This window comes from Paroedura picta, chromosome 1 (assembly GCF_049243985.1).
Source record: "Paroedura picta isolate Pp20150507F chromosome 1, Ppicta_v3.0, whole genome shotgun sequence".
In the NCBI taxonomy this organism is placed as follows: Eukaryota; Metazoa; Chordata; class Lepidosauria; order Squamata; family Gekkonidae; genus Paroedura; species Paroedura picta.
Window position 1 is genome coordinate 141,777,636 of NC_135369.1, and position 25,061 is coordinate 141,802,696.

The 25,061-nt window shown below is 40.9% G+C and overlaps 1 protein-coding gene and 1 long non-coding RNA gene across 8 annotated transcripts in view; both read left to right on the forward strand.

Moving 5' to 3' along the window:
- COL12A1 (collagen type XII alpha 1 chain) overlaps positions 1 to 25,061 on the forward strand; it is a 171,030-nt gene that overhangs the window by 83,890 nt on the left and 62,079 nt on the right. For all 7 annotated transcript variants that reach the window (XM_077306567.1, XM_077306593.1, XM_077306572.1 and 4 more), the window contains 13 exons: positions 6,917 to 7,056; positions 7,646 to 7,778; positions 7,887 to 7,916; positions 12,045 to 12,187; positions 13,312 to 13,441; positions 15,326 to 15,465; positions 15,811 to 15,940; positions 17,390 to 17,532; positions 19,576 to 19,705; positions 21,530 to 21,672; positions 23,689 to 23,818; positions 24,158 to 24,277; positions 24,766 to 24,912. In XM_077306567.1, coding sequence (XP_077162682.1) covers positions 6,917 to 7,056; positions 7,646 to 7,778; positions 7,887 to 7,916; positions 12,045 to 12,187; positions 13,312 to 13,441; positions 15,326 to 15,465; positions 15,811 to 15,940; positions 17,390 to 17,532; positions 19,576 to 19,705; positions 21,530 to 21,672; positions 23,689 to 23,818; positions 24,158 to 24,277; positions 24,766 to 24,912 — 1,659 coding nt within the window. The remainder of the gene's footprint in view (positions 1 to 6,916; positions 7,057 to 7,645; positions 7,779 to 7,886; positions 7,917 to 12,044; positions 12,188 to 13,311; positions 13,442 to 15,325; positions 15,466 to 15,810; positions 15,941 to 17,389; positions 17,533 to 19,575; positions 19,706 to 21,529; positions 21,673 to 23,688; positions 23,819 to 24,157; positions 24,278 to 24,765; positions 24,913 to 25,061) is intronic.
- On the forward strand, positions 259 to 2,455 carry LOC143822027 (uncharacterized). Its single transcript, XR_013226020.1, has 2 exons — positions 259 to 2,039; positions 2,154 to 2,455. It is a non-coding gene; the product is annotated as an uncharacterized LOC143822027 (long non-coding RNA).

The following is a 25,061-nucleotide window of genomic DNA, read 5'->3' on the forward strand; positions in this document are numbered from 1 at the left end:
TTCTTGTCTTTGTGCGCGAGTTGTCTTCTTTCTTGTGTTCTTATTGCTAATGTACCTACACACTTGTGAGGAGCAGTTTTACACTTCCAGCTCACCAAGACTGTAGTGCGGAGTGGCAACCACATGTTTGCACTGGTTAAGCTATGTTTTTTGTCTGCAAAATGGGTACCAGACATCATGTGCCTCTGCTTTTATGTCTAGGCCTTATTGGGGGGGGGGTTATATGGGGGGGCATATTAAGTGAAGAATGTGCATAAATAGACTAACACCTGTGTTCACCACCAGTTATTCCATTGAGCAGCTGATGCTATTAAAAATTTCATCTGTGTTGTGCCACATGCGTTCTCTACCTTGATTGTTTTAGTGATATACTGGACATCTTTTCTGTCAATACTTTGCTCTCACGTGCGCATGACTATTTGGGCACCTGAACGCAAGGAGGAGGAACGATAAAGAGTCTAAAACAGTACCCCACCAGATCTCAGAGAACTGCAAAGTGACATTCTACAGCAATTTCAGCCTGGAAAATGATGCCTAGGAACATTTGTACTGCCAGAACAATGACGTTGACAGACACCTTTCTGTGTCTCCAGCAAGAAGACAGTCATGTGCAGTTCTTGTCTCTGGACCGTTCTCCTTTTTTGAAAGGTGGCAAAAGGCCTAAACCTGTTCATTGTGTGTCAGGAATGCCTTGCAGCCCAGAACTAAATTTAAGTGCCTAAAAAGTGTAGTTCTTTGAGACACTTGAGGCCTGTGATGTGGATCCCCCTTTACAGAACCAGCTACTCGACGCCACCAGCATGAGGAAGCTCTGGGAGAGAACAAGGAGAACCATTTGAAAGAAGCAACATTTAAGATGTGAGTAGGGGTTGATGCTGTACCAGCTTATATCAACAGACAATTAAACCTAGCCATTCAGTTTCATGCACTGACCAATTGTCACTTCCCATTCAGTTCCTACTGAAGAAGTGTTCTTGCACACTTAAACTTGAATAACATTTTTTGGACTTAAAGGTGCCACTGAACTCTGACTTTGTCCTACTGCCATATGTTTTGGTTTAGGCTTATGGTAACGTTTGATGAGATGACCCACACATAGCTGGGTCCAAACCTTCTAAATAAAAGACTCTCGCTCACAACAAGCAGGGTCCCCATTATACAACCAGCATTAAACTAGACTAAAACAATACAAATTAAAGATTGATGATCTGTCACTATGCAGTGCATGTTTTTGGCACAGCCTAAATATTACTGCACATGGAGTTCCTGCTACCCCATGTTTAGATTAATGCCCATTGCATGGTTTAACAACACAACTAATACATAGCTTGGCCCAAATATTCTGAACAAAACATTCACACTCATGGGAAGGCATGGGTTTTATTACGCAGCAAGCAGATGGCAAAGGCGTTGTCAGTCATTTGTATATTAATCTTAAATTGGAATTCATGGGGTGGAATGATGGTGATGGATTACAAGAATGTGACATTTCAACCCTCGGAACATTCCTTGGTTCACCACCTACTTTCCACCCTATATAAATGCACTGCCATTATACACCAAGATATTATGCAACCAATGTCTGAGCTATAATATACAGGCAGCAAAGTGATAAGTATTGCACAAGATCCTACATGTGCAGAAATGTGTGAAGTCCATTTCTGTTTTTGCCTGCTCACCACTGCAAACTTATGTGTGTTAGAAAAAGATGCAGGCAAAACAAGGGCAATGGAACCATGTTGAAGTAAAAAACAAAACAAAACACGTTTACTCTTAAGTTAATGGAGGCATCAATCCATCACTGGAAACATAGTATATGGGGGTGTTTATTTCTCGAGGTTTAAAGTCTGCTATAAAGGAAAAGCTGATAGGCAAACAAAATGATGCTTTCATCCTTAAGGTAACTTATGGTTTCTTTTTCTTTCTTGCTATGTCCTGTTGAGAGGTGCATCCCCTCAGTCAGAAGATCAACCATCCAGATGGTGATATTTATTGAGAGTATCATGGGGGCATTGACATGCCTATATGTCTCTGTAATTGTGAGTTAACAATATCTTGATTTGTTCTAAAGTTTATCAGCATGCTGCTTTTTGTGTTTCTCCTTTGAAGGTATATTAGTGACACTATGTTTGTTCTTGCCTTGTGTTTTGCAGTGAGGGCTCTTGAGACATCATTGGTCAGGCTGGAGAGAACTTGGATACAAAAATGAAAGAAAGGGAGCCAAGATGTGCTATGAACTGTCGCTGGGGAAGGAAGCAGAAAATAATTGTTTCAATTTCTTATATATATTTTTAAATTTATATATAATAATTAGGAAAGGGAATTATTCATTTTGCATCACCTTTTTTTAATGAAGAAGACCATTGGTTGATTTTGCATTCTTGTTGTATGTTCTTATAACTTGTGTTTGTAGCTGCATAGTTCAGCTTGAATAAAAAGTAATGCTTAAAATAAAGGCTTTAAGACTTCCGTTTTCATTTAACATGACAACAACAGCATGGCCCCTTTCTCTTTACATAGCGGGGAAACAAAGAAAAGGAATTGGCTTCTGCTGCCGTCACTTACAACGGGTCCATTTGGAGCTCAGGCCACCCGCTGGTGGTGGCAACCCTTCATGACCTTTCATCTGGAGCATGGGCAACCACCATTGACAGCTCCTGCCTGTCTCACCAGGGATAATGACTATCCCTCATTTGGCTACAGCATGGCGGGACTGTGGGGAATTCCTGGGAGAGGAGTGGCAATGATTCTGGGGCCACATCTAGATTTTTGCTTAGGCCCCAGAATCACTGCATATTACTCAATATGACTGGGTAGTGAGTTTGTTTCTCCCTGGAAGACCTACCCCCTTTCTTTGGCCTGAATGGGAGTCTCAGTCTAACTACCCACTTGTTCCTGCTAACTTTTTTCACTTCTCCTGTCTCTAAAATTGTCAGTACTTGACCCTTCTCAGCTAGGGCTGAAATTAATTATTTTCAGCAGAAATATTTACCTGTTAAGCTGATGCTAACCAATCAGCTATCTCGGAACTGCCTGTCTCTCAAGACTCTCTAGCTCTATGAAGAATTAACCCTTCACCGTCCTTTACCTGTTTGGGCAGCACTTCTAAGCTTTTAAAAGTGCAGTCTATCATATCCAGTGACAAACAACGTGATCACTAACATAAGACATTTATGCTGCATAGACAACATCTACTAGAAACATTGAATTTGAACAAACTAGAGACATAAGCTACTAAAGATCTTCTCTATGTAGCCACTCTCCAAGAGAAAGCGAAGAAGCCTTCCAGTAGGAAATGTTGCAAGTTAGACTAACTGCAAAAGTGGATGAAACAGCATGTCTCTTGCATGCACAAGCAAAAGTGCTTCAGGGAATGAACTTGTTAACACATGCATCAAGGACATGTTAGCTTACATGCCTCAGGCATGGCCTGGAGGGAGCAGAGGTACTTATTTATTTATATTATAGGATTTCTTTACTGCCCCTCCCAGCACAGCCAGCTCAGGGCAGTTTCCAGCATATTGCACAAAACAGTTTCAATCTTAATTGGAGGGGTTGAGTTTCAGGCAATTCTGCTTGAGCCAGACCGTCACCACTTTCAAACATCTGGTGAATGTTTCAGGGGGAAATCTGGTTGGCTGTCCATTAGGGGGTAGAGCTGAGTGTCATCAACATGTTGGTAACACCCAAGACAACCCCAGACCAGCTGGGCTAGAGGGCACATGAAGATGTTAAATAAGGTGGGAGAGAGGACCATGCCATACGGGACTCCACAAGGGAGCTGGCAGTGACCCAACTGAGTCTCTCCTACTATGACCCTGGAGGAAGGAGATCAGCCTTTGGAGGGCTGTCCCACGTATTCCAGTGCCATCAAGGCAGTGAGAAAGTGAGACTGGCCATGTGGGGCCAAGTCCTGGCAACGACTCCCTGGCCAACTGGCTGTGTTATCCTGGGCCAGCCTTGGAGGGGATGTTGCCATGGGGCCCAGCCATCCTCTGTTTACTGGAGTGCTCAGTGTCATTGGTTCTGGCTCTCCCTCCTTCTCACACTTGTTTTGGTTGTTACGGGTTGTTGTATTCAATGATCTTGTTAATTAGTTAATCACCTCCAACAGTTTGGGCATTGGAATGGATGCTTAGGAGGGGGAGGCTGTGCCTGCATGCCCACTCCCACCAGAGGGCTAGCATGTGTAGTGGTTAAGAGCAGCAGCCTCTAATATGGAGAACCAATTTGATTCCCCACTCCTTTCCATGCAGGCAGCTGGATGAGCTTGGGCCAGTCACAGTTCTTTCAGAGCTTTCTCAGCCTCACCGACCACAGTGTATCTGTTGTGGGCAGAGAAAGGGAAGGTGCTTGTAAGCTGCATTGAGACTACTTTGGGTAGTGAAAATGAGGGTATAAAAACCAACTCTTCTTCATTTGGAGACTCATAAGGATTGTGGGGGTAGACCAATTAAGTAGCATGCCCAGTTCACCGTTGTCAGCTGGTTCTCACTACCTGGTGGCAAGGAAACCACATGCTGCCCACATAGTCCCCAGGGTTTGCCACCCCACAGTTACACAGCTAGCAGTTGGGTTGTCAGGATGTGTGTGTGTGCATTGGGCAGCAGGCAGGTTGCCTGATTCAGAATCCGTCCTCATGCTGCGCAAATCTCCTTCATTTATATCCATTAAAACTGTGGCCAGTTAACTGTCTACAAAACTGGTTGTTGGGCTCTTCCTTACACATCCTTTTTTCTTAGTAGGCCCATGGGCCTGCAAACAGATAACATCAAATCTGGTTATGCCCTCAGTCCAGCAATTTAAAAGGTATCCACAATTAACCTTGGTGATTTACACCAGAAGACTATTAAAAGGAAAATGGATATGTTGTTTTATGAAGCAAAAATATCTCCTTCAAATATAAAGTAAGGGTTGAATTTCATGGACTAGAAATTATGATCATAGCATTTCTGTAGTGACCCCATAGTGACTGAAAATAACTAAGACACAAATATTTTATTGAAGGCAGACATTGGGAAAGATGTTGAACAGGTGGTAGGTGGAAAAGCTAATTATAGAAGGCAAAAAAAGAAAAAAAGTTGAAGCTGATGTCCCTATTGGCTTTGAGAGGTTTGAACTGAATGATAACAAACCACCAGGCATTTAAAATACACCTACTCCTTGTCACTTACGTTTTATGTGTCTGTTGAATACATTAAAGAATATGAGATTTTAACCCTTTCCCCCTTGACTGTTTATTTCTTCTTGTGAGTAAAGTGAGTTGTGAGTCTAAGGGAGTAAGAAGGGATATAAATATTTTAAACTATCAAATTATTGAGTAAGTTAACACTTGGCTTTTGCAAGGCTCAATAACATTACTACGACGACTATTAATATTTGTTTTCAGTTCAATGAAGTTCATTGACTGGAAAAGGAAGAGATAAAGGATTGCCAGGGGGCAGGGTCAACAGGATTTTAGGTTGTTGATTAGGACAATACACCAAGCAAATAGCTTTGGCGGTGGTGGTAGGGAGTCAACAGCATGTACGTTTCCTATCCAGTGCAATATTATGCGGTATGTGTGCGTGTGGAGGATGACAGGTTAATGGGAAAGAATGCTGAAGTCATTTTGACAAATAACAGTGTGTGTGGGGGGGTAAGGACATGGGGCCACTGTCAGCACTGTGGCATTATGTCACATTCATGGAAAACCTAGATGTGATATCAGTCCACTCTAGGAATCATTGGCAATTTTTAGAGCAGAGTGAAGTCACTTGGGTGTTTTCCCCAGATGTGACACAATGCTATTATGCCAAGCTGATTTTATTTATTTACTTTTCTACTATCAGTAGATGGAATGGTATCAGGCAGCAGAGGTTGCTAACAGGAAGTTCCCTGCTATAGTAGGAGAGCTGACAACCATAGCATTCAAACATGTGTTGCTGCCTCCTTTGCATAAAGAGGAAGAGAAGTGCTGCTGTAGCTTTAAAGTGAACAAGAAGCAAGTTATAATAGTTCTGGAGGAGGGGTGGAGAGCCACTTTGAGTTGCTTGGAGAGTGACTGTTCACTCCTGAGAGCGATTCTGCCATACCCAGGCATATAGTTCTGCTGTTTAAAAGGGTGATCCAGAAGGCCTATGTAAAATTTAGGGTTGCCAGGGGTGGCTGGCATCAGACAGGAGACTAGTTGGTGTGAGGACATGGTAGTGGTGCTTTCACTACAATGGTAATTCCAGGACAGGCCACTTGGTTTATAAAAGAAAATATTTTTTAAAATACTTAATTAAAATTTTCTAGTTCTCCAGGCCCATAATTGTCATATCCTGGGTTCGAACAGCATATCTAGGTCCACCACTCTTGAAGGTTAACAATGACAAAAATGAAATTGTTTTTCCTTCCATTGTCACGCAAGGTCTACTTATATCAGGGCTGCCAGATCTCTCTCTGTACTGGGAAACTTCCTGGCAGCAGCCATTGACCCATGTTTCCTCTCAGTAGTGTGGCAGAAGAGAATGTGGTGACAAGCACCCTTGGTTTGATAGTGTGATGTCACTTCTTGGGCAAACACAGAAATGACATCACAACAATGTTGTATAAAGCAAGCCATGTAATTAAAAGAAGATGGATGTGTGTTATATTTGGCAAGCTACATTGTAGGTCTATGGCATGTAAACTATTTTTCATACAGTGTCCTTGCAGTTTGTTTGTTTGTTTGTTTGTTTGTTTGTTTATAGTTGGATTTATATACCACCGTTTGCCAAAAGGTCTCATAGCAGTTCACAATAAAATATAATATATAAAATCACAGTAAAATAAAACAACAGTAATTAACCACAAATCCTCTCTGAATATAATATTGTGAATCTTTTGTAATATCTACTGTACAGATCTTTTCCTCTTAATAGTTACTGTGTCCTTTTTTTCTCCCTGGTAGTGTCTGTACCAGCTCCAGTCAATCTAAGAACTGATCGTGTAACCAAGTCTAGTTTCAGAGGCACTTGGGATCATGGGGCTCCTGATGTAGCTCTCTATAGAGTAACATGGGGACCATATGGTGGAACAGACAAATTGGAGGTAAGAATGAATACTCATAAATAATTTCAAGTGTCTGCTTGCTGTATCAGACCAATTTCTCTAAAAGTTTGATATCTATACTTAGATATATTCTTTCCTGGAATAAAACTGGAAGCACACCTATATTCAGAAAGAGACAGAAAGATTATCCGTCAGCTCTCAAGTAGTTATGCACTCTTCTCACAAAAGGAACAAATCAATTAATATTGTCTCCTGGCATTCACCTTCCTTTTTACTGCAGCTATACCGCTAGAATCTTCCATACAGGTGTAGGCCCTGTCTGTGAATTCTGGTTCCCCCATTCCCTTCCTCAGGATGACATCACTAGCAGAAAGGTGGATGACTCAGTGCTTCATGAGATTTCCCTGCTTTGAGGGGCATAGAAGTGGTGCAAGAATGCAACATTTTTCAGAATAACCTTCTCATAGCACAGAACTATTCTGTTGTGCACTGGGAGTCACTGCACTTAGATTTGATGTTAATTTGAACACGCAAAATCTTCACTTTGTTCTTTCCCACTAGAATATTGCAGATTGTTAAGCAGCTGATCTCACAAGTTGACTATACTTTTTTCCCTCCTGTCCCAAAGACAATTCTAAATGGTGATGAAAACGTTATGGTTTTTGAAAATCTGACCCCAGACACACTGTACGAAGTTGCAGTTACTGCTATCTATCCTGATGAATCAGAGAGTGATGACCTGATTGGCAGTGAGCGCACATGTAAGTAATAAATTCCGAACTCTGTTAAAACATACATTATAATTGGTGGCAGTGATACTGTGATGGAAGGAGTGCTCTTAATATGATTTCTTTGTGTTTTTTTTATAGTACCCATTGTACCTATAACACCACCACCAGGTAAGAACCTGCATTCATGATTACCATTTTTTATCCCAGGTTCCTTTACAAAAAATATAAGGAAGACCAGTTTGGGGCTGGAATCCAGGACTTCCATCGGACTCTCAACAAAGATTCCATCTGCCCATTCCCATATGACCTTGATCCAAGTCAAATATAGCAAAGCAAATCATTTGGCTGGGTATTATCATGCGTCTATAATAATAAAGTGACCCACATGTCTATCTGTCCATTTGTGGCAGGCATAACTCAGAAAATAAAACTAAGTATCCCAAAATTGGCCACCAGTTTCAGGATGATAATGGGAGTTCCGGCACAAAAAATTGAAAAGTGTTTAAATATCCTAGTCAGGTTATCTCTAGATTCCCCCATTCTATTAGCAATGGAAATTAAGCTTGTGTGGTAGTTAAAGCATCAGACTAGGATCTGGGAGTGTTTCAAATCTCTACTCTGCCATGGAAAGTTGCTGGGTGATCTTGGGCCTGTCACACATATTTAGCCTAACCCACTTAACAGGGTTGTTGTGAAGATAAAAAAGAGAGGATGATGTAAACTAGTTTAGGTTCCCCTTGGGGAGGAAAGCAGGAAAAAAATAACGTAAATAAACAAATTTAACTTCTATTCCTCATTTGTTACCATTGAGACAGATTAACATTTATTATCATGCATATTAAAGGGAGGAACAACCTTTTACTGATAGATTATGGGGATGTATTTGCTTTTCTGGCCATAATAAATATGCTGATGACCCCAGCTCTTCCTCTTGATAGATGGCCACCTTGATTCTTCCCCAGAAGCATTAGCCAGCTGCCTGGAAGCAGTGATGAGATGTCTCAAGCAGAGTCGTCTGAAGCTCAACCCTTCAAAGATGGAGGTCCTGTGGCTGGACAGGAAGGGCCCAAGTGAGGAAGCGAGCCTACCCAACTTGGACGGAGTGCAGCTATCAGTGGCTCACTCCTCCAGGAACCTGGGTGTAGTTTTAGATGCCTCCCTCTCTGTGGAGGCTCATGTTATCCAAGTAGCACGGCTGGCATTCTACAACCTTTGCCAAGCCAAACTACTAGCTCTCTACTTGGCCCCAGAACACCTAGCCACAGTGATTCATGCGACGGTCACCTCTAGACTAGATTTCTGTAACTCACTGTACGCAGGCCTGCCCTTAACCTTGATCCAGAAACTGCAACTGGTCCATAAGTGCCAGGGTTCTCACAGCAACACCATGGAGGTCCCACATTCAGCCCATCCTTCAGCAACTGCAGTGGCTTCCAGTCTAATTCCAGATCAGACTAAAGGTTCTGGTAATGGCCTTTAAGGCCATCCGTGGTCTGGGCCCAGTGTACCTAAGGGATTGCCTCTCTGCCTACACCCCTCAAAGAGCCTTACGCTCTGCTACTACCAATTGCCTGGTAATCCCTGGCCCCAAGCAAGCTCTCTTGACCTCAACCAGGGCCAGAGCTTTCTCCATCCTTGCCCCTACCTGGCAGAATGAGCTCCTGGATGAGATCAGAGCCCTAGCAAAGCTTAAACACTTCAGCAGGGCCTACAAAAGGGAGCTCTTCTGCCAGGCATTTGGTTGAGGTCGATCTGAATTCAATCACCTTCCATTGGCTCCTGAGCCCCCTCACAAAAACCACCACTGATATGCCCATCCCACAGGGCCATCAGTACATTAAAGTTAAATGGATCTTTTTAACATGTTCTATTATTATATTGTTCTACCTTTATGATTGTATTGTTATTGTTCAATTTATCATGTTATCTGTACTGGTTTTCTCCAGTTCCATATAAACTGGCCTGAGTCTCAGGAGAGGACGGTATATAAATATAATAATAAAATATAATAAAAATAAATTCCACCAGGTAGGGGCCAAAACCCAAAAGACCTCAACCCAGAACTCAGGCTCTGATTGAGGCCAGACATACTTCTCTAGGGCCAGGGATGACCAGCTGGTTCAAATTGGCTGAGTTTTGCACACTTTGGTGGATAGAAGCAGAAGAAGACTTGGTTCTTATATGCAGAATCATATTAGAAGTCCGCACTCCTAACCACCACACGAAGCTGGTTCTCTAGGAAATCCCTCAGATACGTTACACCCAGACCACATATGAATTTGAAGGTCAATATCAAGACCTTGAACTTGATCTGGAATTCAATTCAGAGCCAGTGCAGTTGCCTAAGAATAGGCTTAATATGGGCCCTCCAAGGTGTTCTTGTGAGGACTCCTGCTTCTGCATTCTGGACAAGTTGCTGTATGCAGGTCTTCCATGGGCAGACCTGAATACAGTGAGTTACAGAACTCTAATCTGGAGGTGACTGTCACAAGGATTACTGTGACTAGGTGTTCCAGAGCCAGGTAGGATGCTAGTAGCTTAGCCCGGCGGAGGTGATAAAACACCAGTTGAGCCTTCATGGATAGGGAGGAGTCAAAGAGCCATTTGGTCTTATGTTTTATGTCTATGTTTTTATGTAAACCACCACAAGCTGTCCAGGCCAAGAGTGGCAGTCTATATAAATATAATAATAAGATAAAAAATAAATTAAAAAGATCACACCTAGATTCTTGGCGGTTGATGCAGCTGTCAGCTGTATCCCATCCAGGCAAGGCAAACATAATTCCTCCCCTGGACCTTTCTAACCTAGCCACAGGACCTGCATCTTGGAGGGGTTGAGTTTCAGATGGCTCTGCTTGATAGAAGCCATCACTGCTTCCAGACAATTGGCAAATGTTTCTCAGGGCAATTATGTATGGCTGTTCATTAGGAGACAGAGTTGGACATCATCAACATATTGATGGCACCCAAGCCCAAATCTCCAGACCAGCTAGGCCAGAGGGTGCATGAAGATGTTAAACAGAGTTGAATGTTTTAAATGTTTTAAAATTTAATTGTATGTAATTTACATGTTATTACTCACCCTGAGCATTATGAAGATTGGGTTAAAATAAAATGTATTAGTATAGTATTACTATTACTATTACTATTACTATTACTATTACTATTACTATTACTATTACTATTACTATTACTATTATTATTATTATTATTATTATTATTATTATTATTATTATTATTATTATTATTATTCAGTGCCTGGAATTGTTGGCACAAGGAGTGTCCTGAAGGAGTAAAGCTCCTGGAACAATATTGCCACTCCCAGCCTCCTAGTAAACTTTGTTTAAAAGGCCAAGCCCCAGAGTTAGATACTGTTCTTTACTATGCTCTGCCTTCCTGCACCCCCCCTTGGCTGCTGTCAGAATGGAGTGTTTATTAAAATCATTCCATGAATACAGCATGAGGCTTTAGGGGCCCTCCAGCTGACCTTCCCCTCCCCCCCCGAATGTTGTCCTCCTTACAACCCTTTCTTGCTGGCCCAGCTGGGATCCAGAAAAGCCCACAAGTATGCATAAAGGTCTTCTGCATGTCCATGCTTATTTCATCTTTCAATGATAGTGTTTCATTGCTGTTTTGGGATGAGACTTTTCAGGGACCTGAGGCTGTTGGCGAGGGAGGAGGACTGAAAATCAGCCATCAGCTTTGTGTAGTATTTTTCATTCAGTCCCAGAGATCTGAAGACGAGGGGCAAAGAGCAGGAAAGAGGCCCCTCCCCATTGGGCGTGCCAGCGGAAAACTGGACCTTGGCCCGGAAAGGCCTCTCACCAGGTTTGTGATGCGGTGAGAGGCCCTTGCGGGCCATGGGGCAGCGGAAAGCCCCCCCCCCCCCGGGCCAGGCACGCAACTGGAGAGCTGCCCTGTTAGGCTCGGGCAGTCAGGCGTGCTTGTGAGGCGCGGAGCGAGCAGCAGTTGAAGGAGGGTGGGAGCTGTTCGGGGTGGGCCAGTTGGCCCTATTCCATCTCGGACAGCCAGACTTGCTTCACCCCAGGGCCAGTTTCAGAAATATAAAGAAGAACCATGGATAAGGATGTTATTCTGAATCTGACCCAGTTTTTCAGTCGAGGACAGTTTTATATATCTGGGCACTAGTTTCTGGACACTACTTAAGTTCAGTGTTCTTTTTGAATTAATTATCATTTTTTAAACATCATTAAAATCCTAGTGTAGAATGATTTAGTTAATTTTTGACTGTTACAGTTCTTTGCTTAACAACTGCTTTAAATAATTTCATGTCAGTACTAAAAAGTGGCCCGCGGAACCTTCAGGTATATAATGCAACATCCAGTAGCTTGACTGTCAAGTGGGATCCTGCCAGTGGACGAGTGCAGCGGTACAGGATCACTTATCGACCTACAGCTGGGGATGGGGTTGAACAATCAGTAAGTACCTCTGAAAGTTTGTTGCCCCCCAAAAATATACACTCTTCCAAACAAATGCCTGTAGTTTTAAAGTATGAATTTGTCAGATCAATCTGTCATAGCACTGCAAGTTTTACCATTCTGCAGGGAACTGCATAGCAAATTTTGGGGCCCTGCAAGTCATGTCTATTCAGTTAATAATCAAGAACATTTCTGAATTTTGCAGTCCTTCTGTTCCCCAAATTCCCTGCATCTATATTTCTTCTGTATGCAAATGAAACCATAATACCTTAATTATTACACTTTTATTTCTTCTCACTATTTTTCCATGTTAAACATATGTAAGTTTGAAACTTATTTTTATGTCAGATGCATTTAAGTGGCATACTGATGAGATATAGCGTGATCAGAATACCATATACGTGGCATAAAACAAGTGAATTGGAAGTAGCTGCAACATAAATTAGCAGAAATAAAAAGCTCATATCGACAACATAGGAAACCAAAGTGGAAGGAAACAAAACTCTTATAGGACACTTGGGACATGTCATTACAATGCCCAGTAAAATTGAAGACAGATTTTCTTAGGAAAGCAAACTTTCCTTTAGATACAGGCTGAGCACTATGCACTTTGTACCCTTCAGCCTCAGGCAATTATTCATAATGATTATTAATTAGATTTTTAGACCTCCCTCCCAGTGGGCCAGCTCGGGACAGTATACAAGTTATGGGTAAAATTACAATCAACAACTAAGAATTTGGATTCAAAAATAATTTAAAATAAGGTCACAAACATTAAAATTCAAGATTATAAATGGCAGCAACAATTTCTCCACAGAACATGCGTAACAGTACCCCCAAAGTCAGGCTGGTCTTGGGGGTCTATAGATGGATAAAAATGGATATTAAAATTAACTAGAATGGAATAGAATGGGTGGGGCCATAAAATAGGCAATTGAGTGTTGTTTTAAACTCTTGTTTCATGTTGTTGAACTTACCCTGGTACCTTCTTCACAGCCTTGGTAAAACCAAAGGGGACAGGATCTTGAAGGGAGACAGGGTGCAAACTATATAACAATCTCACTAGCATTTGTGGAATTTCACTCTGGTACCCTAATATTTCCCTTTTAACGTATTTATTCTAGACCACAGTAGGAGGGAGACAGAACAGTGTTGTACTCCAGAAGCTGAGACCGGATACACCATATTCTGTTACAGTTTCATCCTTATATGCAGATGGTGAAGGAGGACAGATGACAGGCAGGGGCAAAACCAGTAAGTAACACAGTTCTGTTTTTCTCATTTGGAGAAGTTACAAACTTGTTTTATTAAATCACTTGAGAAATCAATAGGGGTTTGGTTTCAGTTACTAGGGTCACTTAATGTGCTACTGAATTTATTCCCCAAAGAATAAATTCTTTCTTTTTACCCATCCCCCAATTTTTATAAAATGGTGTAAACCTCTGCTGAAAAATAAAAATGTTTAGATAAGTAAGTGTTTGCGTATATATTTGTCTTGCCATACTTTTTAGCTCCCTATTTGCATGTGAAGAAAGAGAGAAGATTGCCTTCCATTTCCGTCAAATGATTATTTTATTGCACAATAAGTTCTCAATGCTACATTGTGAGAAATCCAGATATCTTTTTTCACCTTGTTTTACTGCCAGAAAAGTAGAATTTTTCCTCAGTAAACACAGTTGTGTAATTGTCATGGACAGTTATTGGCCAGTGCCTTGTATTACCCTTGGACTTGAGGGACAAAGCTGCCACTTCATTTGTGCTTCATGTTGTTTAGTTTAACCTGATTTTCTTTTGTTTACTTATCTAAAAGGTAAATCTCCCCTCCACCAGCAGAATGACTTAAAATGAGTGCTCATGGCAACCCTCATGAAACCTTTTAAAACTGAAAAAAATTAACAAGCAAAAGTAAAGCTAGTTCTTTTTATCACAGAAATATCTGATCTTTTGTGAACTTTTCCATTTTCTCTCCTGCCCTTTTAAATTTAGCTCTTTCAAAGTTGTACTTAACTGTACCTTGTAGATTTGAAATTTACCTTTCTCATCTTTGAAATAAAAGGGTGAACAAATTGTTATCCTAACAAGAAGATTGCTGTTATAATATCTCCTATGGGAATGGAATATGGCACCACTGGCACTGAATTGCAGCTAGCAATAAAAAAAGTTATTCTCTAGTGAGCCATGAATGTGGCAAATTCTTCCCTTTCTCACTGCAAAAGGTTGGAAGACCCTTTGGGACTGCCTAGGATGTGACAAGGGGATTGCTCTGGTTGAGGATCCACAGTACCTGTCCATCCTGATCTTGTATATGTTCTTACATCAATAAAGCAATGGCTTGCAATTAGGTATGCTGAAGGTTCAGCTGTCCTTCAGAAGTAGTGCTTCAGTTGGTCCAGGGTGTTGCAGCAGGAACAGCTAAAGTTCCCTTCCATGAATTCACTCTGTTGGCAATTGTTTCATTGTTTGGCCAGGCCCTCAGTATCATTTTTAGGCCTGGTACTTTTGGATCTACTTCACTTTGCACAAAAGTCTAATATTTCAAATGTGGACCATTTCAGATTCAGGCCAAATTGATTTGACCTGAATCTGAAGCACCTGAAGTGCCCTTTCCTGGCTTGGATTCAGCCAAATTTGGCTGAATGCAAAGCAGTTTGTCACCATTAACATCAATGGTGCCATTAAAATCAATGGGAAATGTCCCCTTTACTTCTAATCTGTGGATGGGGGAGGGGCTCCTGCAGGTACACTACAAAATTGGTGCCTCTACCTCAAACATCAGTCCCCTGAGACCATGGAATAGACAGATACTCTTTGAATTATCCAAAATGAATTGCACATGCCTATTTACAACTATGCCATTGAGTCAGAAGCAAGTACAAAGTCATAACACATTCACAGCATCATCTGTCTAATTCCCTATCCCCCTCATTGCCCCTTTCTCAGATCAACCTTTATGGTTGGATTGGAAAAACAGTTTCACTTTCCTGCCATCGTTTATGTAAATCATGGAAGCATTCCAAGGTTGTTCGTATGACTAGAACTATCCAGCTATCCATTAATGTCTCCTGTTAATATGATGGGCCAGCATGGTTCACAGTAATTTGATTCCTGAAGCTTGAAAATACATTTAATGTATTTCAGAACCTCTCAGCACAGTTAAGAACCTCCGAGTCTATGATCCAACCACCAGCACACTGAATGTTCGATGGGATCATGCAGAAGGGAATCCTCGTCAATACAAGTTGTTCTATGTACCTGCTGCAGGAGGTGCAGAAGAGCTGGTAATCCTTTTTGAATTTAAATGCTCAACACCTGCTCCTGTTGTGCCACAGCTGATACAAAGTAGGCTTGAGAGACCATTTAGAGCTGATTTTGTACATGCATAAGAAGTTTATGGTATTTTGGGTGCTTGACAAGATAAGTAGTGTAATCACATATTGAAAAGTTACCTTCTGATGTCAAAAACTGGTAGGAGAGAACTAAGAGAACTGTATATGTATTTTTTTTTAAATATGAAATCCAGCCCTTATATTGTGCAAAATATGCTAACATCAATAAGCACAATCAAAATTATATGGCAGAATTCAATTTTTACCTTTATGCTTCTTTAAAACCAATAACAACAGGCCACAGTTCCAGGGAACACAAATTATGCAGTCCTTCGAAATCTGCAACCTGATACACAATACAAAGTGACTGTGGTTCCTGATTACCGGGAAGGTGAGGGAGGACGTGTGTCTGATACTGGGAAAACATGTAAGTAAATTCAAAGTATTTATTTATTTAAATATTCAGTGTTGAGTATTTAAATTTTGGTGCTGTTGTCCACACTTCAGGAAAGAACTATCAGTGAAGCCATAAGGGCTGCCTGTAACAACTAGGTCCCTGTGTCAGAATGGGGCATGGCTATGTGGTATTTGTGATGCCTTGCTTGGCTGGCTGCAAGTTTAGGAGCATTGACAGGAGCAGGGCTTGGGATCACACTCAGTGGCAGTTTGGGTACATTTGGCTGGATCAACTTGGGGGGAAGACCAAGCTTGTGAGCCAACACTCCCCCATTTTGGGGGCCTCCTGAAGAAGTCATGTAGACAACAAGCCACAGTGGCATGCCCAGGAATGCTGTATGGCTCACATTCCCAAACAGCAGGGGGGAGACCAAATTGTTTACCAAAAGATATACGGATGCATTTTCCCTTGAGGTCTTGACACATGTCCACCTAGTTATGAAGGTATCAGTGCAACCCTAAGGGCTGCACTGCCCCAACTCAAACTTCAGCAAGCAGCCTGGCACAAAGCCTCCAGTACGGAAGCGGTGAGCACTTTAGTAATATAGCTGTTTATCTCCTTGTAATGACTATGCAGTTGTCGCCATACTGTGAGCATTATACTCCAATCGTTGCATGTTTATTTGTAAATGAGACCAATTTTATTAGCTTTTGTGTGCATACACACTTCCTCAGATAGTAGTATACTTAACTTTTGGAGGGCAGGGATTATTTGGCATTTTACTTTATTTTGTATATTTTAAATTTGTATTTGTAAGCTCCCTTGAGCCGCTGGGAAAGGCAAGGTATAAGTATTTTTGTTAGACTTTGTCTTTTAGCAAGTGTCAGCCACTGTCAGTTAAAAGGTTAAACTGTTTGTTTACACTTGTTGCTAGTGGAAAGGGCCATGTGAGTCAGCTGAAATGTAAATTGTTGACTTCATTGAGTAAGTGCCTGTTCTCTGCAACTGTAACAGGAAGAGACGGATTCTCCTTCTTCCCTTTGTTTGAGAAGAGATGTGCTTTAGGCAGAGGGAGATCCATCTTGAATCTTCACCACGTAAACAGCTTAGGAATAGAGCTCTTGACTGAGCTCATAGGAAGCAATGCATTTTCCTTGTTTTATCTTCCAGTTTCCCCTACTCTGTTAGCTAGTACAATAGTATTTTATATACTTTAATACTGACTTGTCAGGTCTCATCATTTATGTAGCTACACTGCTACTTTTATACAGAATGTACTCTGCTCTACCCAACAATTTTAATAATTAATTCATTTATTAAAGGTGTCAGCATGATCAAGCATTGTGAAATCCTGCCTTCAAATTTGGCTCTCATCCAGTGTTTGCCTTAAAACTGCTTTGTTGTGGCCACTTTCTCTATGACTCTGCAGCTAAGCAGTTGTTCTTTGTACAAACCTGTCTTGCATTACTCTTGATTCAGTGGTGAGAGGAACACCAAGAGGCATTCAAGTTTACAACCCAACAACCAACAGCCTTAACGTCCAGTGGGAACCTGCACCAGGGGCAGTACAGCAATACAGAGTTGTCTATTCTCCATTAGTTGGCACAAGGCCATCAGAATCTGTAAGTAATTTACTTGGGGTTTCCCTTATATGAACTCTGAGGGATTGTGTTTCCTACAGTGATTTCTGACTGGTCAAAATAAAATATCCCGAATGTCATTAATATTTGTTCCATGTATTTTATTTTAGTAATAAATATCAGAGAAACAAAATAAGAGTCTGCAATTGTTAAATACAATGCCAGGGTTAATTCCCAAATACATGAACTGGTTTATACTCCATAACAAATGGAGTAACTTTTTCTCCCCCATTCAGCAAAAGCTACCAGATATTTTACTCTGAAAGGTACATAGCAGTGTATCAAGTTAAAATAATTCCCCTGATGCAAGCTTAGGAACATATTTTCACATTTATAGTGTCACACACGATTTTGCTATCAAAATGTTAAAATGTACCAAATCTTAAAATTCAGCACACATCCTTCTGTAACTGGAAGATTCAATATCCCAAAGCAAAGACTAATTATTTTATATTCTAATAGCCAAATCTTTGGATACTTGAATCTTGTTACTGGAAATTTGAATGGACAAGACAGATCTTTCTGCAAACCTGAGGAATGTATAAAAACTGAAAATGATAAAAGCAGTGCTTTAAAAAACAGATTCTCTCAGTGACTGTTGCTAGGCAACCATAGTATTCCACATTGGGTTTCAGTAAATTAAAGGCAGGAAGAGGGACCAAGGTAACAGGTTGCAAGTTCCAGGTTGGGAAATTCCTGGACAGTTTGTGGTGGCTGACTAAAGTAGGATTTGGGGATGGGAAAGGTCTCAGACGGATAGAATGTCACAGAGTCCACCTTCCAAAGGAGCCATTTTCTCCAAGGGACAGATCTCTGCTGTCATGAGTTCACTTGTAATTCTGGAGATCGGGAACCATAGGCTTGGAAGTAGCCTCTGGATGATATGATGCTGCCCAATTTGTATGATGCAACAAGGACAGCCCCAATTCACCTGAGATTGCACCATTGCAGACACGGTGGAGTGGAGCCAGAAGAGGGCAAGTGCATACCTGGCAACTGGAAGCCTAGCGAGGGTGGCCAAGGAAACCAGGTGCAGCTGGCCAACCCCTGCCCTGGCAGAGGGCAGGGAAGAGGGGGCTGGGCAAGCCCCCCCATTTAAGGGGCTGCCCACATGCCTGGCCCCCTCTTCTTGCCTGCTGGTGGTGACACTGTGATTCTTTATGCACTGGAAGTTTCATGCTGGGCTGCAGGCTGGAGCTTTAGTCGTGGCAGGTTGCCCCACCTCTTCCTGCACCCACACGGGGGAGCATTTGGCCTGGGGTGCCTCATCCACTCCCGATTTATGCTTCTGCATGGGAACTGGGGCAGTGAAGTTCCCAGTGTGTAAACGGTCTGTGAGATCCAAGTTGAGATCCCCATCTTGCTGTGGAAGCTGAATGGGCGATTTTGGACCAGACACATACTTTTTCAGCCTAATCTATCTCATAAGGTGGTTGTGCAGATAAAAAGGAGGTGAGAATAATGTAACAGCTTTGATTCCCACTGTGAGGAAAGGCATTAGTTTTCCTATATAGCAGCTATGGGGTAGGGGGGAGGAGATGGAAAGCTGAAAAGCAGATAAAGTCATGTTATCTGTTGAGTGGGAAGGAGATAGGGTTGTCAACTCCACATTGGGAAATTCCTGGAGATTTGAGGGGTAGAGCCTGGGAATGGTGGGGTTTGAGGAGGGATCTACAGATATAATGTTGTAGGCTCCACTCCAAAGCAGCCATTTCACCTGTAGATACTACCATTGCAGCTGACGTATGGTGACTCCATAGGGTTTTCAAAGCAAGAGACATTAAGGGCTGGTTTGACATTGCCTGCCACTGTGTAGCAACCCTGGTTGCCAGGCTCCCATCTAAATACTGTCCAGGCCTGCCCCTGACTAGCTTTTGAGAACCGACAAAATTAGGCTATCCCGGGCTATCCATCTCAGAGCTACAGAGAAGCATTTCTGAAGACCTTGAGCACTTTCCTTCTCAAAGTATTACAGATGGGTTTTTATAAATTGTTGTTTAAAATTCGACATTACTGTCATCTTAGGTTGTGGTTCCTGGCAATACCCGCAATGTTTTACTAGAGCGGCTTACTCCTGATACTCCTTATTCTGTAAATGTCGTTGCTCTGTATGCTGATGGAGAAGGAAATCCAAGTGCTGGACAAGGAAAGACATGTAAGCTCCTCCACCCCAAAATATGTTGTGTTTCTTTTACAGATTTTAAAATCATCATTGATACGTATTGTGAATTTTTCCCCATCATATTTTTGCCAGTGCTGCTCAACCCACCTTTTCAGCATTAGGTCTTGCTTGGCCAACGCTGGCTGCCTCATCAGAATGGCATTTGCCACTGAAAGAAGGGAACAAAATGTAATCTCTTTTTTAGACTGCATACATTATGCATGTATATGTACAAACTGATTCAAACAAAAGTTGGATTTCCCCCCTTGTTCCCTTTCTCCAAGCAGTCCCTTTTGACTCTTGTTTGACTAGTCCTCTTCCATTCAGTGGAGCTGCACTTGCAGAAGAAGGGATGGGTTGGTTTTGACCAACACACAGGGGTTTTTTTTGTCCATGCAATTTCCATTGCCTCAGCAATAAACTTTTCAGGAGCTGAAGGGTAAATGCTGGGTCAATCCGTCCTTTCTGTTGGTATAGATATAAGTGTATGTATGTTAAAATGAATGGCCAAAATCTGTGTGTTTGCATGCTCATCTGTGAATATCCAATACCCAGATATATTATATTGGTTAATGCTGATTGCCATCCACATGTGGTTAGAAACAGATATCTGTTTTTGGATATTTGAAAATTTGTCTTGGGTTGCCAGTATTTACATGTGGCACTCAATGTTCACCCTTTTTGTGTGATACTATGTTGTCACAAAGTTGCAATTAACACTATACAGCAAGGTTTATATCTTGCAGAAGGGTATGAAACACAAATATTATGCCACACCTAGAAGTTAGGATTGCAAAATTCCCACTTTTTGTCTGTACTTACGCCTGTATCTGGATCTGATTGTTATTGGAGATTTTCATAGTTTATCTTTAGGCTATAAGAAACACATGATGTCAGGAATTTTCTGTGGTTACAGAGATGTGGTTACAGAGATGTTGTTCTTTAAAGAAAACACTTGTGAAACTAATTATGTACACATACATCTCACTTAAACCAGTTTTAAATTCTTTAGTTATAGTTTTCAGGCCCTGGAGTATTAATGATCAGAAGTCTGTCAGTATTGTGAAAGTAGTTATTTTCTATGCTCTAGATGTTTTATTGGCTGGACCAAGTACATATACAAAGAAATACAAACTGGAATGACAGAAGGTCCATTCAGCTACCTATTTGTGGACTTTTTATAATTAACTATATTTTAGTAGTTGCTCAGGTGTTAAAACAGTGATGTTAGGAAGCTAAACTCTAGGATGAAACCAGCAAGCTTTTACACTGTATCTGACTAAATTCTTCTCCTTGCAGAGCCCTCACCTTACAAATCTGTTGTATGTGCAGATCCCATGATTATTTGAAGGTCAAAGGGACCCCCTCAGTCCTTGTTATCCAAATGAAAAGCTGGTCGAATCTAACTTTTGGGTTGATTCTCTTATGCTTATTACAGCCAGTTATCCCATATAAAAAGAGCTTTGTATTAGGAAAATTATTATTTTAGGGCTGGCTAATGTGACTCATATAGAAACTCTTGCCTTCTACCTTTGTAACCTAACTCTGGCATAATGGCATTTCATATCTGAAACAGGTGTTTTCTTTTTTTGCATTTTTTCCCAATTACGTAATGTTTATTGGCTATCTTATGCTGCCTGAAATGCTTTCTATATTTCCTAAATATACCGTTAGTCTCAGCAAGAAAGGTGGGCTATAAATGATGCAAATGAATAAATAGCAATATTTTTGTGACTGCTGTTGATAGATATTGCTGTGGGGAAGCTATTCCTTGACTTCATATTTCTGTATTTCACTTGTGTCCATGAATTATTTTAGTGCCTCGCAGTGGCCCCAGGAACATGAGGGTCTTTGATCCTACTACAAACAGCCTTTCTGTTCAATGGGACCATGCTGACGGACCTGTGCTGCAGTACAAAATCATATATTCTCCCACTGTTGGGGACCCCATTGATGAATATGTAAGTGTTGTCTTGAGATGTTAGTAATATTGTCACATTAAGCTTGGCTTCAGTTTCCAGATGAAGCTAATTATGTTTCTCTGTGTGTGTGTCTACCATATGAAGTGTTCTGTGTTAACTGAGAGTTCGCATGTTTCTGTATAATGGGAAAAGAGACAATGAAAGATGCCACTGTACAAGTTACCATTCGCCTGTTCTGAGAGATGGATGAGTGCGATTATTCAAACAAAGATCACATAAATGGAAACCATAGCATTTGGGACTTGGTTTTGGAGGCAGTATTGTGGTCTGTGGCTGGCTTGTTTTGCAGGTTTTTGTAGAGATTCAAACTACATTCTAGAAAATGTAACATCTTAAAGTTTTTATGTTGTCAGATCTTTTAAAATTTTTATAGTACGATTACTGTTTTTTCTCTTTTTAAATTGTCTTAGTTTTTAATTGCTTGTATTTTAATTTTGGTCTGTATGACCGTAAATAAATATTGATTGATTCTAGAAAAGATACATTTAGTTCTCAGAATATTTCTAGAGCCATTACTCAGTGCAAGAGACAAGCCCAAGTGCAAGTTACTGCTATAGATCTCCTGCCCCTGGGACAATTAAAAATGTTATTATTTTTAATACACAAAAGACCACATGAAGCCCATTAAAGGGAAAAAAGAGTAAGGTTACTTGCTGTTTCCCAGTAAACTACTATATTTTCCTCTTCCTCTCCCCAAATATGCTACTGTTGGCTACAATCCTGAACAACATTAGGCATGCTTAAGCCATCCAACTAACTTAAGTACATGTAAATCTCAAGGTTGAAAGATAAATGCCTTTTAGGTGGATTGTTGGATTGTAGCTAGAGTCTACATGACTAATCTGGATGTGTTTTGGTAGCAAGAAAACATGTATTTACATTATTGTGCTTCTTCCCTGCTTTGTCTGATAGCTCATTGTAAACTTATTTTGTCTAGGGAAATGGAAGAGTACAGGCAACTCTTAATAAGCATAGATGATATTAGTGGAGTTTGATTTTGCAGACTGTGTTATTAGTCCTTTTTTTAGATTTGAGAATGCTTACAGATGTAACAATTTCCTTCTTATTTGGCAGCCCAACTGTGGTTAATGTCTGTACATTTCATTGAGTGTAGAGCAAAGCCAATTTCTTTTCCCAAAGGGAGGTTAATGGCATGGCTTCTATTGACTTCTGTGGAAAACAGTTCAGCCAATAAAAGCACCACAAAATTGCTCATATTGAGGCATATTTCTGTATGATAATATCTTCTTGCATCTTGGCACTGTGCTAAACAATTCAGTGTGATTTTCTTCTCTACATTTTCATGAAAGAATCTCATTCTCTTTGGCTAAAAACAATATTAAATCTATCAAAAATTGGGAAGGCATAAAATAAATATAAGCCATTTAGTTCTCAAAAATTATTTGAAAGGTTTCATAATTTTCAACATGTATGCAGCTATCTCTAGTTTGTTGTATTGCTCATCCTACCTTTATTCCCTTAAACCAGGGGTAGTCAACCTGTGATCCTCCAGATGTCCATGGACTACAATTCCCATGAGCACCTACCAGCGAATGCTGTCAGGGGCTCATGGGAATTGTAGTCCATGGACATCTGGAGGACCACAAGTTGACTAAACCTGCCTTAAACTACACACTAGCCTTGTTCTAAAGATGCCACCATTGATTGCAGAGTTGCTGCTACATGCATGCATGCGTCAGTGCATGGAAGGGGGGGCAGGCACTTACCTTTATAAAGGAACACCCAGTGGAGCTCTGCCTCTTCCTCACTTAGCTGAGCCATTGAGTCTACTGTGGATATGTGAAAAAATCCACCTCCATGCATACCTTTTGTTCAATAGGATCCAACTCACCATGATTGCTTTCTAATGGGGAAAGTATATGAATTTGCTTTGCTTGATACAGCTACAACACTGTAAGCTGCCCGATTGATTAATAGTTCGTTACTGCTATTTTGAGTAATTAAAAAATTAAAGCATATCTTCCTGTGTTCTAGACTACAGTACCTGGCAGAAGAAACAATGTAATGCTACATCCTTTGCATTCAGATACACCCTATAAAATTACAGTTGTGGCCGTTTACGAGGATGGAGATGGTGGACAATTGACGGGAAATGGAAAAACAGGCATGTCTGGCATAATATTAAATTCAGTAGATTCTGTTTTGATATGATTAGATGAATCCAGAGGATCCTTTTTTGAACTTTGCATGGATTCAAGCAAAGTTCTAGGGAATATGAGAACAGTATGACAGATATTTGATAGTTTTTGCTACTTACAGCTGAACCGATCAGCACCAATCTAGAAAACGTTAAAACATGTTTAAATCCTGTTGGAGTCAGCAGAATGTAAGAAAACTTACCTTTCTCTTCTCCATGCTGACGGACATTGTATTATCATATAACAGCTCTGCACTCTAACATGTGACTCCTCTTACGTTATACCCCGAATCTTTTTGTTTTTAGTTGGACTGCTTTCTCCTCAGAACATCCGCATTTCAGATGAATGGTATACACGATTCAGAGTTGCCTGGGACCCTGCACCATCACCTGTACTAGGGTATAAAATTGTATATAAACCTGTAGGTAAGAGAAACAAAATGTTATCTCAGTAATGAGCACTTTCACAACATCTAGGAAGTGATGAGCTTAAGGGTAAACTCTTTCCATAATCTTCTGAAGTAGAAACTGGGGGTTGGTTTATGAAGATGAGGTGACATTAGTGAACTAGCTACTCTCCCCCTTTCAGGAGATCATTCTCCAGTATGGGAACGTAACTATACATGTTATACTTTACATGAATGTCCTGTGGGGACATACTTCTGAGTAAAAGCATAACTGGGGCCCAGTTAAGCTGGGAGGGGCAAGAGGCTGCAGTTTAAACAGGAGTGGCCACTGGGGACTTGCAGCGGCAATATTGCTGCCAATCCTAATTTGTAGCTTGTGTAAAACATGAAGTATTTAGTCTAACACAGATCTTTATAGTCTTATATCAGGTTGTAAATTGTATTTCTTGTTTAGATGGGTAACTGGGTTGGTGTGTGTTTCTTGTGCTTATTCCTTTTTCATTTAAGGTTCTGATGAACCCATGGAAGTGTTTGTTGGGGAAGTGACCTCATACACACTGCACAACCTGTCTCCCAGTACTTCCTATGATGTCAATGTTTATGCTCAATATGATTCAGGACTGAGTTCACCTCTAATAGATCAAGGCACAACATGTAAGTTAAAGACTTTTGGTATCTTAATTGACAATGAAACCCTCTGGACCTTAAATACCAATTACATCCTTGTAGTAGAAAGGTAGACTAGGGTTTTCAGATACCTGCTGTCATGGATAGAGTTACATTCTTCTTGAAAAGCTAGGTTT